The 16,620-nt window shown below is 40.3% G+C and overlaps 1 protein-coding gene across 3 annotated transcripts in view; it reads left to right on the forward strand.

Moving 5' to 3' along the window:
* ASAP2 (ArfGAP with SH3 domain, ankyrin repeat and PH domain 2) overlaps nucleotides 1-16,620 on the forward strand; it is a 77,644-nt gene that overhangs the window by 10,006 nt on the left and 51,018 nt on the right. For 2 of the 3 annotated variants that reach the window (XM_015859396.3, XM_015859399.3), the window contains exons 2-3: nucleotides 10,247-10,319; nucleotides 13,872-14,017. In XM_015859396.3, the coding sequence (XP_015714882.2) occupies nucleotides 10,247-10,319; nucleotides 13,872-14,017 (219 nt within the window). Of the gene's footprint in view, nucleotides 1-6,460; nucleotides 6,553-10,246; nucleotides 10,320-13,871; nucleotides 14,018-16,620 lie in introns of all 3 variants that reach the window. The other variant, XM_085543945.1, reaches the window with a different exon arrangement.

A 16,620-nucleotide genomic window follows, 5' to 3' on the forward strand; every position in this document is an offset into this window, starting at 1 on the left:
GGGAAGATTTAGGTTGGATGTTAGGGGGAAATTCTTCACTAGGAGAGTGGTTAGGCCCTGGAACAGGCTGCCCAGGGAGGCTGTGGATGCCCCGTCCTTGGAGGTGTTCAAGACCAGGTTGGACGGGGCCCTGGGCAACCTGATCTAGTAAAGGTGTATGTTTGGTGGCCCTGCCAGGCAGGGGGGTTGGAACTGCATGATCCTTGAGGTCCCTTCCAACCCGGGTCATTCTGTGATTCTGTGTGTATCTCACAGTTGGTTGTGTTTGGATGCGGAAAATAATTTGCCTTATAGGGGAGAGTTTATTGATGAACAAACTGAGATGCAGTGCTGTAAGTGAATAGCTTTGTTCTTAGAAGCTGTGCTGCTTTGCAGGAAATAAATTTGGGTATAATACGCTTTTTTTGTCTAGAGTAGAAGGCTTTGTTTTCAAGTGAGTTGGTGTTGGGCAGAATTCGAAACATTTGCTTCTTTGTATAGGTGAATTCTGTTCATTTTACTATGTAAATGGTGTGAGTGAAATGTATTTCTTTGGAGTATTCTTTAATAGGTGGCTATGAAAGTTAACGTGATGGAACATGAAGTATAAATTCTACCATCTGACATTTTAAAACAAGAAAAACGACGAATTGAGAGTGAGGGCTGAAATTCTGCTTGCTATTGTTCCAGGGCAGTGTGGTATAGGGGAGCACCTGCTGACTGCAGACCCCTCAGCCATCCCTGATTAAAGATCAGATTATCAGTGTAGTCTGGTCTGAAATCTATCTTTCTGTCTAGGCATTATGCTAAGTATGCGTGTAGTAGGTACGTGAAAAGAGCTGAAGTGATTAGGACTGGGCAAATTACATTTCTGAAAGCTTTGTTCTACATTTAGAAAGAGCATTTGAAGGCAAAATATTGAAGTGATGTGAATATTTGCATGTTTTCTCATGGTTTATGGTTTTATGTTCTTTGTACAAGATTTCTTGCCGGGATATGCGATTTTAAGGAAATTTAGGCTGTTTTTAAGGGAAGGCGAGTTAGAAACAAATGCATTTCCTAATCATTTTAAGCCCTTTCAATCAAAAAGGATTAGTGTTCGGCTATAGCAATAGGAGTGGAAATTTCCTTAGCGCATGCAAGCACAGAGCCCCTGCTCTGTTATCACATGCAGTACAGACTCATGTGAAGCACATGTTTTTAATCATTTGTTTGTTTTACAGTGCTGTAGGAGTATGTTTCCCAACAACAAAAATAATGGTAGAGTCCTCCTACATGTTGAGTTCCTTGTAGACTAGACACTAGCTGTGCTGAAGAGAGTAGCATTACAGAGGCACTGAGGTAATAAATCTTTTGTAAGCTGCTTTTTGTTTGGTTTCATTCATTCTTCTGCTTAGTTCGTTCTTTTGTGTTGCTTTACTGCTCTCTTGGTGGCACTTGGTGGTTGACATGTTTTTCATATCAGCAGTTTTTGCCAGTCACGTGTGGAGTTGGTTGTGTTAGGTAGCTGGCTGCGTATGAATTTATCTTCCTGGTGGTCAGTAGTAAAGTCTTGATTAATCTGTTTTATTGATATCTTCAGTGTATCTGAACTCCATAATTAGTTTGCCAAAGGTCATGCAGTTGGTAAGGCTTTTATTTTTACATCAAATATGGTGTAAATGGATATTTTTTATCTACTATTGGCTGCACCAGTAACTGTGTGACTGAAGTATCACTTACACTTCTAGGAAGCTGTCCTTAGTGGTGGGAGTGCCTGAACCATTAATTTTAGCTGCACTTGAAGCTATTGGAACTCCAATTTAAACAATTGTTTTCAAGAGTGAAGTAGTGTCTCGGCATCTCTCTCATTCAGCACCTGTAATGAATGCCAGCGTATGATGGTTTGGATGGATTCTCCATTTATAAACACATTCCCAAAAGGAAATTAAGAGTCTGTTGTGTTTATGGATTTATGCAACAGAAATGCAAGCTCTTTACAGATGGTTACAGCATGACAAAGCATCAACAAAATGAAATGAAGGCAGTTTCTTTTTGTTCCAATGAACCCATATAGGGAGATACTGATGTTGTCAAATGTTTGATTGACATAACTCTGACTGCAGAGCCCCCTTGGGGTGTGTAGTTCTTTTTTGGACAGGTACCTGGAACTGGAGCATTAACGCTTAAACTCCCAGTGCACTACATGATGTTATGATGTGGAATACCAGTCTGTGTCACCACAGACTCTGCTGAAGAGTACAGACTCTTACCTATAATTCCCCTGTAGATATTTAAAGGTTGCTTTCAGGTCACCTCGGAGTTTCTCTTCTCCAGTATGACCAGCCCCAGCTTTCTCAGCCTGTCCTTGTATGGGAGGTCTTTCAGCCCTTGGATCATTTTTGTGACCCTTCTCTAGATGTGCTCTAACGGGTCCATGTCTCTCCTGCACTGAGGAGTCCACGTCTGGATGCAGTGCTCCAGGTACAGCCTCACATGAGGCAGAGTAGAGGGGCAGGATCACCTCCCTTGACCTGCTGGTGTTGCTTCTTTTGACGCAGCCAAGAATATGGTTGGCTTTCTAGGCTAAGGGCATATTACTGCCTAATGTCTAGTTTCCTATCCACTGTTATCCCCAGGTTCTTTTTAGCAGGGCTGCGCTCCGTGCTTTCATCCCCCAGCTTGCACTGGTAATGGTGGTTGCTTCGACCCAGGTGCGAGACCTTGCATTTGGATTTGTTGAACCTCATGATGTTCACCTAGGCCCACTGCTCAGCCTGAGTCCCACTGGACGGCACCCCATCCCTCTGGTGTGTCAGCTACACCCCACAGCTTGGTGTCATCAGCAGACCTGCTGAGGATTCACTCAGCCCCACTGTCAGATGCCTTTAATGAAGGTATTAAAGAGTATCTGTTCCACCACCAACCCCTGTGGAACACTGCTCATCACTGATCTCCACCCAGGTGTTGAGCCATTGACCACGCTCTCTGGACTCGACCCTGCAACCAGTTCCTCATCCATCGAACAGTCCACGCATCAAATCCATATCTTCCCAATCTGGAGAGAAGGATGTTGTGGGATACGGTGTCAAAGGCCTTACTGAATTCCAGACAGATGACATCAGTGGTTCTTGCTTTGTCCTTCTTAAACAAAAATTAAACTTTTTGTTTAAAAGATGATCCTCTGTACAGAAGTAAATTCAAGTCTGTTACTTTGCTTATGAGATCTCCATTTAAAATCCACTCACCTCAGATTTGGAAGTAGATAGCTGCAATTATGATGGTAAAATTGTAAAAAGAGAAATTGAGACTGCATTGCTTGCTATAAAATAATCTAAGAGGTGGAGGTGTTCTTGAAAACTAGTTGGCGTCTGAGGTCTCCATTCTTTTCTCTTAAGCAAGAAGTGTCACTACACAAAAATGTTTGGTATTTGCCCCCCGCCTTGCTTAAGTATCTGTCCAACTTGATACAGTGAGGGACCCACCTGGAAACTGAGTTAGCAGACACCTTTTTTGCTTAGTGTGCAAAAGTGTCATGTAGTGACTTGTTGGGACTAGGGCTTCAAAGGCTCTGAACCTCTGAGATTTCTCTTTATTGATGGAGGAAATTTCTGAGATCACCTGTTTGACCTTGTACCATGACTTTAATAAGATACTGTGCTCAGATGTGTTTGTGTGGAGCTTCCTTCTATGGAGATATTTGAGACCTGGCTGGACATGTACCTGTGCAACCTCTTGTAGGGTACCTGTTGTATCATTAGTGTTGGACTTAATGGTCCCTTGAGGTCCCTTCCAACCTTTGAGATTCTGTGATAGAGCAGTGTCAAATTTTCCCATCTTTTACTTTGCAGTAGGATTACTTCTTACAAATGTCAGTTTCCCTGAGCAATAGCACTACTTCTTTTCACCATGCATACCCTTAGCTGCATGTACAGTCATTTAGAGCTTTAATGCTTACTGTTCTTTTCTGCCAGATAGCCCAGTGCTTGTTCAAACAGATTGCCTTGGCACTGGCCCCACAGGAACCACAAACCCAGATGCTGGAGGAGTATTGCTTTTGTGGAAAGATGCTTTGAGAGACAATTCTGCGTTAAACCCCATCTTTTTTTATCATGTGTCTGTCTCTGTGCTTTCCTATTCTCTTAAGTAGACACATCTCAGGCCTAAGACCAATGTATATTTAAATTAACTGCCACGATTATTGTAGAATATAATATTCTGGAGTACTCCTTCACATGTTCTTTCCAAATAAAGAAGTCGCTCAAAACTAAACTGAGTTGAGAATATGAAACTTGTGTCCCAGAGGATGCAAATGAAGGCCCAGCCTCTTGTAATGTGCCAGATGATCAGTGGACAGAGGTTGGAAAAGGGCTGATGTGTGGAGGGAGGAAGTGACATAAAGAGAATGGAAATAGGATTTTGGAAGGGGGTGATGAAACTTAGGAAGCTTTTTACTGCCTTCTGTAACAGAAAGATAGATTGAGGGTAGCAATGCAGAGAGTTTCCAATAGAAAAATAAACTGAGAATGTCTGTGAGTGCCTCTGATCTTTTGACATAGAGATATAATTACAGCAAGATCCAGATTGCCTTTAAAGATGCTCCAGAAACGTCAAAAGATGGTGCTTACTGGTACGGTGTGAGTGTTCAAAACTTGCTGTTGTTACTGTATAAATAAAAGCAGTCTGGCTAAGCTGACTTTTGCTGTGTCTCTACTGCAATTGTTCGCTCACCTCTCCTTTCTGTACTCGCTGGCTGTGGTTCTGCATCCTTTTGTCTCTGGGAAGGCTGTTCCTATTTGTGTTCAGCATTTGCAGCAGCCTCTGGCACTGTTATTTATCCTGAAACACCAGAAGGTGTGAGGTACTGAGTGATTTATGGCTGCTGCGGAGCTCAGTACTTTAATACAAATTACTAACATTGAAGATGAGGTTAGATTTTGCTTTTAAGGTAGAGCGGTTATTATATATTATGTATCATTGTTTATACTGGAATTAAAAGTATTGCACTATATTTGATTTGTGTCTTTGTTAGTTAAATGGGCAGTGTGGGGGAAAGCATGTAGGATCTTTCTGTAGGATGATTTAGGGGTTTGTTTGGGGATTTATTTGCCAAAATGTAGTTATTCCTCTAGCAGAACTTAGGTGATCTTCTTGTTGGAGTTCCAATTGATACCTTACCCTCCCCCTCCCCCCCCGTCTTTAAAAAGAAAGAAAGAAGGAAATATTGGTTGTGACTTTTAACGAATTTTCATCCAGATAACCACAAATTGCAAATAGTTAATTTTAGCCTTTCTAAACCGAAACTTTCCTGCGTAAGAAGAATGGAATGTATTAGAGACTTTCAAATGTTTTAAGTCAGAAAGGGAGCAAAGATGAAGGCCTCCTCCTTCTCCTTCCTCCCGCGCTTCTTCCCACAGCGCTCAGGCCGGGCTGCAGAAAAACAGCTTGAATTTGCTCTTGCTTTTATGTGGAGTTAGAAAACTTGGTTTCCTGTTTCTCTTGAGAGTAGCCTGTTGGGCTGCGTAATGTTTTCTGGTTGGACGTTTCTCAGTCTTTTCTTCTTAAAGTGCTTGCTGGAATTTAGGAGATTATCCTGGGGAAGGATGTATGTGGGCTTTTCTTCCGTTACTGCTCCAAACATACTGCTGGCCACTGCTGAGAGAGGATGCCAGGTTAAATGGACTGTCGATCTGACTCAGCGTGGCTGTATTTCTGTTCCTTTACATGTATTTTCTGAGCCACAGAGGTACAAAGCACTGATGCAAGTGGACTTTCCTAAGAAGGAGGCCCAGACCTCTGTAAATTTGGCACAAAAGATGTTTGAACTCTTCTGTTTTCCAAGTGACCATCTCACCAGCAGAGCCCATGGGCTGCCCATTCGTCCTGCTACTGCCTTGTTGTTCCCTACATCCTTTGATTCTTTAAAAGGTGCCAGAATCTTCAGGATGTTTACCCGGTTTGTTACTTATTTTCCTCCTCCAATTAAATATAATAAAAATAGAACAGCTTGTTTTTTGCTCTGCTCCTCTGAAAAGAGCAAGTAACACATTCGTTCCTCTGTTGTCAGCCTGAAATGTGCTGAATGTTTTACTAATTTCAACCATCAGAAGAAAGAACCCCAAATGTTGTACAGACCTAATGAGAGAATGCTGATTTTTCAGACTGTTGCTAGTTTTGAGATTTTAAGGCTAGACTTAAAACACCAATAAGTGTTGGAATATTGTATTTCCCAGGGGGCTGAAATCTGCCTAGGCAATGTGAAATGCACTTGAACAGGCTTATTATTGTTCTTATTTTAAAGTAGCAGGACAGATTGTGGCCCATGGACTAGGATGCAGAATAGCAGTTCAGGAAGTTTCATTAACCTAGCGCTGATTTCTTCGTAATAAGATGGGTTTGGTTCTCATTAGCTGGTGTGTTTCTTTGTTCGGAGTAGAAGGCTTTGAAGCAGTTAAAATGGAAATTGGCCTTTGGCAAGTGAAACTGGACTTTGTTCTTACAGGAGGAGAAAAGCCGTGCTACTGATCAGTGAGCTGCAGTTCAGCCCTTCTCCCTCCAGTGTAGCGCTCATTCTGAAAGCTTCTCTTTATTTTGGTATGTTGGCCCCCTGCCTCTAATAATTCAAGACATACATGTTGCTACATTCTCATCAGGCATGTGGAACTTAGCAAAAAATAAATAAATTACAGTGTGATTTGAATTGCTTCATGTACAGTCAGTACGTATGGGCCTTAGACGTTCATTCACTTTAATGTGACCATTTAGACCACAAAGCAGCTTCTTTACTAATGTACTGTATCTATAGAATGCTTTTCTTCTTTTTTCTCCCCTCTAAATTAAAGTTGTTATTACTATTTTTAACAAAAGGGAAGTCGAGGAAGTCTAAGGCCTTATCAGTAGAAACTGAGTGGGAGCATGACAATAATTCATATGTCCTCTTTGAGTATATTGTGCTGGGGCAAAAAGATGCCAAAATAAACAACTGCCATAGAGTGAAGGGGGTTGGACTTTTTGGGAGTGAAAGCTCGAAGCATTAAATGAGAGGGCAAAACGATCCCACTGTATGAATTAAATGGTTACTTTTTTTCTGATTCAGAAGTTTTCTGGGCATTGTAAATGGGTTTAAAGAAGTGTGTTAGAATGTGCAATGTCAGCAGCCACTTCAAATTGCACAGCAGTTGAAGGTGGGGAGGATGGCATTGTGGTGTGTGTGTGAGCATCAATGTAGCGTGTATGTATTTATGACATGGAGATGGCAGAATCACAGACTTGTAGGGGAGGGACCCATGTCTTTAACTGAAACAAAAAGCAAGCAAGGCAGAGCACCATTTTTAGGACCGTAAGCCAGGCTACAATATAGTATTAGTGACTGGAAATGTTTCAGTATTTCATGCATCAGTCTATAGATGTGCATCCCTGCTCTAAAATGACACAGTATCAAAAGATTTCACAGAGAATTGGAGGACTAAAAGAACCCTCCTACAGGGCAAGTCTGGCTCTGTACCGCTGCAGGAGCCACCACAACAATCCTTCAGAAGTTTATTCAGGCTCCTCCTATGATGGCCTGGTATTTTTTTTTTACCCTTCATTCCCAGGCTTTCCAGAACTGGGTTTGTTTTCCTGATTTCCAGCTGCAGTTTGTTCACGTGTGGCTTTTTCTCAGCTGATTTTATGCTTATGTTAGTTTTTAGCTTAAATGTTTCTGAGCACTTAACCCTTTTTCTTCTTTCTTAGTTAGGACTGTTTCAAGTTTGGAGAGACCAGACTGCAGCTTGTCTATCAGGGTACCTGAACAAGCATAGGACGTGGGCTATTGCTACCATATTAACCCATCAAAATCAATTGGTTGTTTCTCTACGTAATAGCTTGGAGATCCTGTCAGGAAGGTGGCTTATTTCTCCTATATTCTGTGCTTTTTAAAATTTTCTTCATAATCCCTATTGTGCACTGAATGTGTGCTGACTCCCTTTGGCTGCGGGCCTGATGTAGGTTTTTGGTAGCTTATTTCAAATAATCTAATTGCAAAACCAGAACAGTTCAAGAAAACCATTTACTTCCATTCCGCATTTCACATCCTAGTGGATGAATACAACATCTGTGTCGCATCCCATTTTGTGCATGCAGTTCTTCTGGAAGTGTTTGTTACCAAGTCAAACTTGCACTGATTTGGGAAGGCACATAGACTGGTAGGGCCAACACCTTGGACCTACAACAGCTAAACCAAAATGCTTAATCTCTCTAGTGTTTTGGTAAATGATCTTCCAGTTCAAATAACCACAGTGCCCCAAGGTGAAATGACTTTGCAGTCTTCAGTACTGAATTTCTTACCATTGTCACTGATTATATCAGTTATTTAAATCAACAGCAAAACATCCACATTCTTCCGAACGTGGAATGAAGGGACATGTGAAGGAAGGTTAAGACTAGTGTGATGCTAAGGGTGAGAAAAGAGAAAAAGAGAGAACAACAGTAAGTGCTTGCTCAACTCAAGTAGCCATGAATGTAATTCTTGTTCAGGAATGGTCTTGGAGATGTTCTCCAGTAGGAGCACACAGGTTTGTTGACCATTCTACTTACCCCTGCTTGTCCCTTGCCTTCTCGTCTGAGTTGTATTGAATCCAACTGAAAAAAGTTTTTCTATATACATCGCTTTGAAGGCAGATCACTTGTCTGCTGTGGTTCACCACTTGTCCCCACAAACACTTGTACAGGAGCAGCTGAAAGGACGGCAGGAGTCCTAAGCAACCCTATTCTGGCTGTCTGGAAAATGCTCACCAAACTACAGCCTTAGGTTTTGCTTGCTCTGTTGCACCTCAGTCTTCTCTAAGGTTTTCTTTTTGAGGTGCATGTTTTGAACGTTTATGTGAACCAACAACCTCTCCTTGATATTGAAATTGCCAGCGCCATTATGTTATGGCACTAGCTTTGTGTTCTGGTCTGTAATCCTAGAGAAAGCAGGAATCAGTTGGGAGGTTTTGGCAAACCAAAATGATGACTTTAGTTGAAGAAGAGCTAATATTTTCCCTTAGTGAGAGTTTGTGCTTTCTGACTGATGCAGTCACGGCCAAAGTACCTTCAGGTCTATCTGTAACCCTCATCACAATAGTACGAGTGGTTTGTAATTCAATCAGTACATTATCCTTCCTGCACTCTCCTTTTATTGAAAAATTACCATATTCTTCTATTTCTTTTTTTTTCCCATAACTGAAGTGCAGGCATTAAATAATTTATCAGCTGCACACACACAAATCTGAGGCTCAGCTGGGAACTGAGTCTCTAACTTCAAAGTCTCTGGCCATCATCCTTCCCTTGGGCCATTAATTGTGATGCTTGTTGTTGGGGATGTTGCTTTCTTTTCCTTTCCAAGAGAGTAATTGCTCTTTGATGAAGTCATTGATGAAATTGTCTTTCCTTTGTAATCAGCTGGTCGGATGGATGCTCTGCTGAGGTTATCTTAGCACTCACTTCATACGCAATGAGGGATTTACCTTTTGTGTTTCCATGCAGGCAGGTGACTATTCTGACCTTTGAGACTGCGCTGTATACTGCTTTGTTTTAATGGCTGCAGTCCCAGTTGCTGAAGTGAACAGTCCTGTGTGACTTCTGTGGGCCTTCTTAGGGATTTTTTTCAGCCTATCACAGGTGATAATGTTTCTTGAAATCTTCTTGATTTCAAACGAGTTGATTCTAAGTGCTTGAGGATTCCGGACGGGATTTAAACTTGTATTTTGTCGCGTTGGTAAAAGCTTTGCACAGTGTCAAGAAACAAGTGTATTTTTGAGAGAGATTCAATTTGTTTTGCTCTGCACAGCAGTCACAAAGTTCATGTGGCTGGGAATGCAATTAATTAACTGAATTATTCAAGAAAGCTGAAATTAAGTTCCATTTTTAATATTCTGCCTGAGGAAGTAATATTGCTTGTTTCTTCAGCATCATATGTCAAAACATACAGCAGGCTGAAACTATTTTAAGTAAGCTTCTTTAATAATTGAACATAAGATATTATTGTATAAATACTTCCATTTTGGAATATTAAACTATTAATAAACCCAGAAGGTGCTGGGTACAAATGAATCCCGTCACCATGGGAAGAGGGAAGATGTATCCTTGTGAACAAAGGGAGAGAATGGGTTGTGCAGATGGGGTGGGAACAACTGGCATGTAATTCAGTAATTACGGGAATAAAATTAACTAACACAATTCTGATGTAAGTACAGAAAGTTTCTAGGGCACACATTTACTGGAGGTCAAGCCAGTATTTCACATTTAATTTTTTTTCCTATTTTAGGCTCTGGATGTTGACCGAACTGTACTCTACAAAATGAAGAAATCTGTCAAAGCTATAAATGTATCTGGTCTGGGTAAGTAGCTAATAACTTGTGTTCAGCTGTATTGCTGAAACTAAAGGGTTGGTGAATTGTTGAATTTGGTCTTCATAATGAAACAGAAAGTTACATGGGTAACTCTAAGAGATGAAATATGTACATTTTTAATGTCAGACTTGAACTTGCTGCATAATAATGAGATCAGTAACAATAAAATTTTGTGAGATAGCTGAACCTGCCATGCTGTACTGATATGAAATGGCGTCCTTCCCCTGCTTAGGGCTACCTGCTCTTTCTGCCACCCCTGCTGCTTGAGAGATCTCTAGATGGGATTTTCAGCATGTGTAAATTTATATAAGCCATTCAGGTGCTCATCTAACCCAGGTTGTGTTGATTTCACTGCAAGGCATGTGATCCGTGTCCTTGAGGACGTGGGGGGAGGCAGGGTGTGTATCTATCCTTTTTGTCAGTGATGGAAATCTACACCAACTTAACTAACTGCTTTTATAAACAGCCTTCCTGGTGGCTCCCAGTTCTGCACGTTGAGAATTTCATGACAAGAGAAAGCTGATGAGCTTCAGTTTGTTATCGTCACAATGTGCAGAGTCAGATTATTTCTCTGACAAAGTGATAAAAATATGCAGAACTGTTACTGTGCATTTTCATCCTGCTCCAATCCCATGGATTCTCTCTGTTTACCTGTGAAAAAATAAACGACGCTTTTATTTTTGTGGATCAGCAACAAGAAGAAACAGCATTTTGTTCGTTTTTATTCTCATCTTGCAGATCACAGCAATTAGAGCTAAGAAAACCTATATTATATGCAAAAAAGATAGGCCTGGCAATTTTGGAGAGCCACCAATATCTGACAGAACTTATGAGTATGTTGGTGTTTGGATATAAAATTATAACAGGGACTACTGTTGTGGTGTAATTTGTATCAGCTAATTGAAAGGAATTTCTTCTTGCTGAAGCTTATGAAGCTGTTGTTTTTGGGTGGTTTAGAGTCCAGCTTAAGACTGATCTGGAGCTGTGTCATCTGTTATGTATCTGTTTGTTATGTTGCGTTCTGTTGTTTTTTGTTTCTTGGTAATTTTTGGTTGCTAGACTATGCTTCCTCATCAGTGTATTTGTTACAGTATCGCAGCAAATCACTGCGTTTTTTGCATATAAAATCAGTGCTTTGCCTAGTTTTTAAATTCATGCTGCTAGATCTTGACAATAAACATCTGAAGGCACATCTGTTCCACCAGCACAAATACAGCTTTGCTTCTCCAGCCAGTGGAAGTTTCTTTTGACAAAAAAACCTGTGGCTCTGTATTCAAAAGATCATGGCTACTGGTGCTGGGTTGTTTTAGTTTTTAATATAGTTCCCTGGATTATAAAGCTTACCTGTTCTGTTTTCCTGAAGTACACAAATGATGGAAGCCTCTATGATCCTAATTTGTACGTCATTTAGTTTCTCAGTAAAAAAAAACCCTCAAAGCCTCGGAGTGGCTTGGGTGTTCTTGTTTTGTTTTTGACAGATTCACACAAAGGCCTGGGTTGGAAGGGACCTCACAGCCCACACACCCAACCCCTGCCATGGGCTGGCTGCCCCCCACCAGCTCAATCTGCCCGGGCCCCCCCCAACCCAGCCTTGAATGCCTGTGGGAATGGGGCACCCACAGCTCTCTGGGGTGCCAGGGCCTCACTGCCCTCCAAGAGAGGACCAGCTCAGCTCCAATATTGTGCTGCTACTGTAATGACCATCAGCATTGTAGATAATGTCTCAGAACTGTTGAAGAGCTGCTGGTCTGTTGTCTTTTTAAAATCTGATACGTAGATCCAGAAGCAGAGGCCCAAGTTTTGGGGATACCGTATGGAATAGAAACCTCTTGTAAAGGTCTGATAAAAAGTCAGCGTGGTTCTGCTGACTGCTGATTTCACATCTAACTATGATAATTAACAGCAGCAGCCTTTTCACCTTGTTTTCATGCAGTGGTGGTGTTCTCTTTTTACTATTTGAATTGTCCTGACCTCCACCCTTACTTGGGTTCAGACATGCAAAGCTTGGTGCAGGAAGCTGGAGGGATGAAGAAAGTGATATGGAAATAATGAACCGCACTGGGTAGCTGTATGAATAGTGTAGTTGCAATGAGCCAAGCCCTGTTTATTGCTGTCTGTGCCAGTTTGTTCAAAGTATCATCAAGTGTCGGTATGTCTCAGTTTATTCAAAGCTTCTCCAGGTCTATTCATGTCACATAGTAGTATTAGCTGTACAGCCTTAATTTACCCTGTAGTTCAAATAGCAAAATATTTTGGGGAAAGGACATTGCAACATGAATCCTTTGGATATTAAATTGCTAACGTACACAAATGGACTTGAAATTAAACCAGATCATTGTTAGTTTGAACTAACATTAATCTTCAGGGTTTCTGCTGGTTTCATGCAATGGCCAGGAAGGATTCTTTGTTCTTATTTACGCATAATTTGTTTTCTAGGGTGTGGGGTTTTTATTTTTACTTCTTTTGAACCATTAGAAATATGCTGCAACTAGAATAAGAAGTAGGCAGTAATAAATTAATCAGGTACCAACTTGATGTGCTTTGCCATGTGTGCTCAAGCTTAACTCAGTCACTAAGCTCAGAAAGAGGTTGATTTAATTCCTCAGACTAGATTTATGTTCACTTTTTACGTCTGTCTACACTGGAAAGTAACTGGTAGGCTATGATTGAATTACTAGCTAGATGTAGATAAGATGGAGGCCCTTCACATTTTCCTTGCATTTGAATCAGGAGAGCCTGCTTTGGCCTAGATTTCATCTCACTATCTGGGTGGAATAAATCCTCAAAACATAGAGTTCATGCTTTGAAGAGCATTAAGGAAGTGCAGCCTACACCTAAATTCAGAGCCTGTCATCTCCATTAGGCACCGGGGCACTTTTAAGAAAGTTTTGTCCTCTTAGGAGGGAACCCAATGGTCATGAACCGCAACTGCTCTAAGTCATCCCATGTTAAAGGCAGACTTACTAGGATTTGCTTCAGATCCCCACTGCTGGTCTGGATCAGAGAGCTGACATGGATACGGGTTGCATCCTCATCTGTAGTGTTTGCAGTCCATTTCCTAAGATGACCTGAGACTCTTTGATGTATCACCCTGTGCAGTAGGGATTCAGGATACTGCCAGTATTTCCGTTCCCCTCTGATTCTTTGTTCTGTACACAGCAGTTAAATTTAGAGAGCATTAAGAAAGAACTATAGAAGTTCATTATAGGAATTAGGAGCTCTGTGGTCTCTTGTATGTTACAGAAATATTGCATGTCTTTCTAAACAGGATTTTTGTCAGATTATTTTCCTGTTGCAGTGACACTTGCACACATTCGTACAGCATTTGGATAGATGCTCATAAAGCAGTATTAGTGAGATACTTCATACTTCCAGCATAACTATTAAAAGATAAATATTTTTTCTTGTATTAAGTAAACTTGCTTAGTGAGAAAAACCTTCTGAAAAGTTATTTTTCCCTGCTGTTTTTTTTAAGCTTGGGTGTAATTTTTATAACCTATGATCTGCTGACAGTATTTTCATGTTTTGTTCTTTTTGAAGCTCACGTGGAAAATGAAGAACAGTACACACAAGCACTGGAGAAATTTGGAGGCAACTGTGTTTGCAGGGATGACCCAGATTTGGGAACAGCGTTTTTAAAATTTTCTGTGTTTACAAAGGAATTAACTGCACTCTTCAAAAATCTGGTAAGAATTACTTGCATAAAAACACGTCACCTTTTAATGGCACTGTCATTTCTATGTTTCTGAATTACAGCAGCTCTTCAATTTGATGATAAGTTGTGCTTTATCAACGACTGTTCTTAAATAAACAAAAAAGAGAAACTTGACTTAAGGAAACGTCTAGCACCTTAGCTTTGCACCTTTCAAAACTCAAAGAAACCCAAACCCAACCACATAACTCTCTTCTAGCAATTCTCATGTCTGAATGCTTCCCACAACAAAGTAATTCTGTTTTTAAATTGTGAAACCAGTAAAACTCAACTTGGTTTACTCGGTTTTGATGTTGCTTTTACTTTATATTTTCACACTTTACATTTGTATTTCTAAAGAGAGATTTTGGTGTCTCTGGAAGAGTCTCTTGCTTCTCAAGGAGGACAGTCAGGAAGAAATGAAACATGTCATAAGACAATAGTATCCACTGGGGACCAGTTCTGCTTCTGAAGCCAATAAGGCTTAAAAATACTCTTCAGTGAGCCAAATGGGATGGAGCCAAATGGAAGAATAGGAATTTTGATTACGAATGGAGAATTTTCAGCCTCAGTTTCACGTTAAGCAGAGAGCACAAACAGAGCAGATTCTGATTCTCCATTGTACTCGCTAGAGCTGTGTTTGGACGAGTCCCAGGATTAATTGGAGCCACGGAACTCTTAAATTGGGGGTGAGAAAAGGGAGATGACCCAGATTGATAGAAACATATAAAAATCTGCGTCTGCTGAAATCAATGGATGTAGACAGATCAGATGCTTTTATGAATCTAGACCAAATGTCTAGTTTGCAGCCAGCTGGTCATAATCAGTTCTTTGGGGAATGTTTCCAGCAGATGTGATTTAGGGCAGTCTCATTCACGCCCTGATGCTGTCCTCTCTTTTTACTCAGTTGTGATATCGAAGAGAGAGAATCTAGCCCCAAGTGTATTTATCTGCAATGAAATGTATTTCATATCGGTCGCATCGATTTGAATATCTCTGGCTGTACAAATAGCATCTGAGATTATGTGTCAGAAGAGAATCCTTATCAAGTGTGAATCAGTCATTTATCCTGAGTAGTTTTCCATAGAGGTAGACTGCTCATATGGGAAGGGAAATAGAATGGCTCTTCTGATTACTACCTTCTGTTGATGAAAAACCCCTCTATCTTACATTAGCTGCAATATGGTGACTTCATTAAACAAATGGATCTGTAAAATGCCATGTTTATGTGGCTTAAAAAAACAATCTACTAAGAGCTGCACTGTTCTCCCCAGAAAAAAACAAGCTGATGATGTATTTAATTTTAAGGAGCCAAGCAGTAATGGAGTTTTATGTAAGCATTTGTTGTCTTAATAATTCTTGTCTGTACAAAATATTTCTGATATGAGCAACTTTCCTTCCACAAACTTCAAAGAAAGTTTGCTGATATAGGTCTGATTTTCCAAGGAATTAAAAGGATATTGACAAGCATTAAGAGTCCTATATACTGGTTGAAAATAACATTGGATATATATATATATTCTCTTTTAATAATCATAGCCGTATGTGGAACAACCTCCATGCTTTCTCACACTGCTGTGAGATAACCAGCTCTGAATGCCTTAAGCATATTGGCAGTGAAAAAACATCCTCCTTCTAGAATCTTGCCTTATAGCACCCAACATACTTTGGTTCTAAGTAGTTGTGTTAGAAATGTGGCTAGCGATATTCAACCTGCTGCTGTTAAGAAGAAACACTGGAAGATATTATTTAGGTCAACCTGCCCCTGAAGTTTCACAGGGCTCTGAATTTCCCCAGAAGATTTTTAGCTGAAGCAAGTGGGGAATGCACAGGGAACTGAGAGGACATGTTCAGACTGGAACAGATGCCAAAGCTATTAACACTGGCAAAGCTTTGAGGCTACTGTCGAGTTTTGCTTTGTCGTGTACTTTGATTTTGTTTCTCAAAGCTGATGTGTTCTGTCAGCTCTCGGTCTGGGTGGCATTTAGAGCTGTGGCTGTAAAGTGCTTCTGCAAAGAGAGTTTGGTTTTTTTTAAACTTGTCTTTAGAAAGATAAAGGAAAGACGTAATAAAGTTGCTCTACTTTTAACAGGGTTTTAGAGTTATTGTTTCCTCTAGTATATATGAATGTTTCTCAGAAGACTATGATGTTTTCACGGACCTGTCAAGACATTAGTTTGTTAAACTATCTCATTAATCTCTAATGTAATTTTTGTTACAATCAAATGAATCAACTGTAAACTATTTAAGATGAAATTCATGTCTTGGAATTGCTTGACTTTTCATGTGTTAGCTTTGCTACTTTTTTTGAAGAAATAGAGTTCTTCAAATTTGAAGCGATTTCTGAAACTTCTTAAGAGGAAAATAAAAGTGTTTATTGCATGTCAAGTCCTTGTAGCTACTCACTTTTGCCTAATGCACTGAATAATTGATGATATATTCTGCAGTATTTTTTTAGCCATAGCTCCCATGCCAAATTTTACACCTTCATTGAACTTCCCTTGAATTAGAATTGTGTTTGAGACTGGTCAGTTACGAAGTCTGTTTTGATAGGGAAATACAGAAAAAAAATGGAAGCTTCTTTGCTGTGTTTGAGCT

Source organism: Coturnix japonica, chromosome 3 (assembly GCF_054131305.1).
Source record: "Coturnix japonica strain WE chromosome 3, WE-NBRP24, whole genome shotgun sequence".
Classification (NCBI taxonomy): Eukaryota; Metazoa; Chordata; class Aves; order Galliformes; family Phasianidae; genus Coturnix; species Coturnix japonica.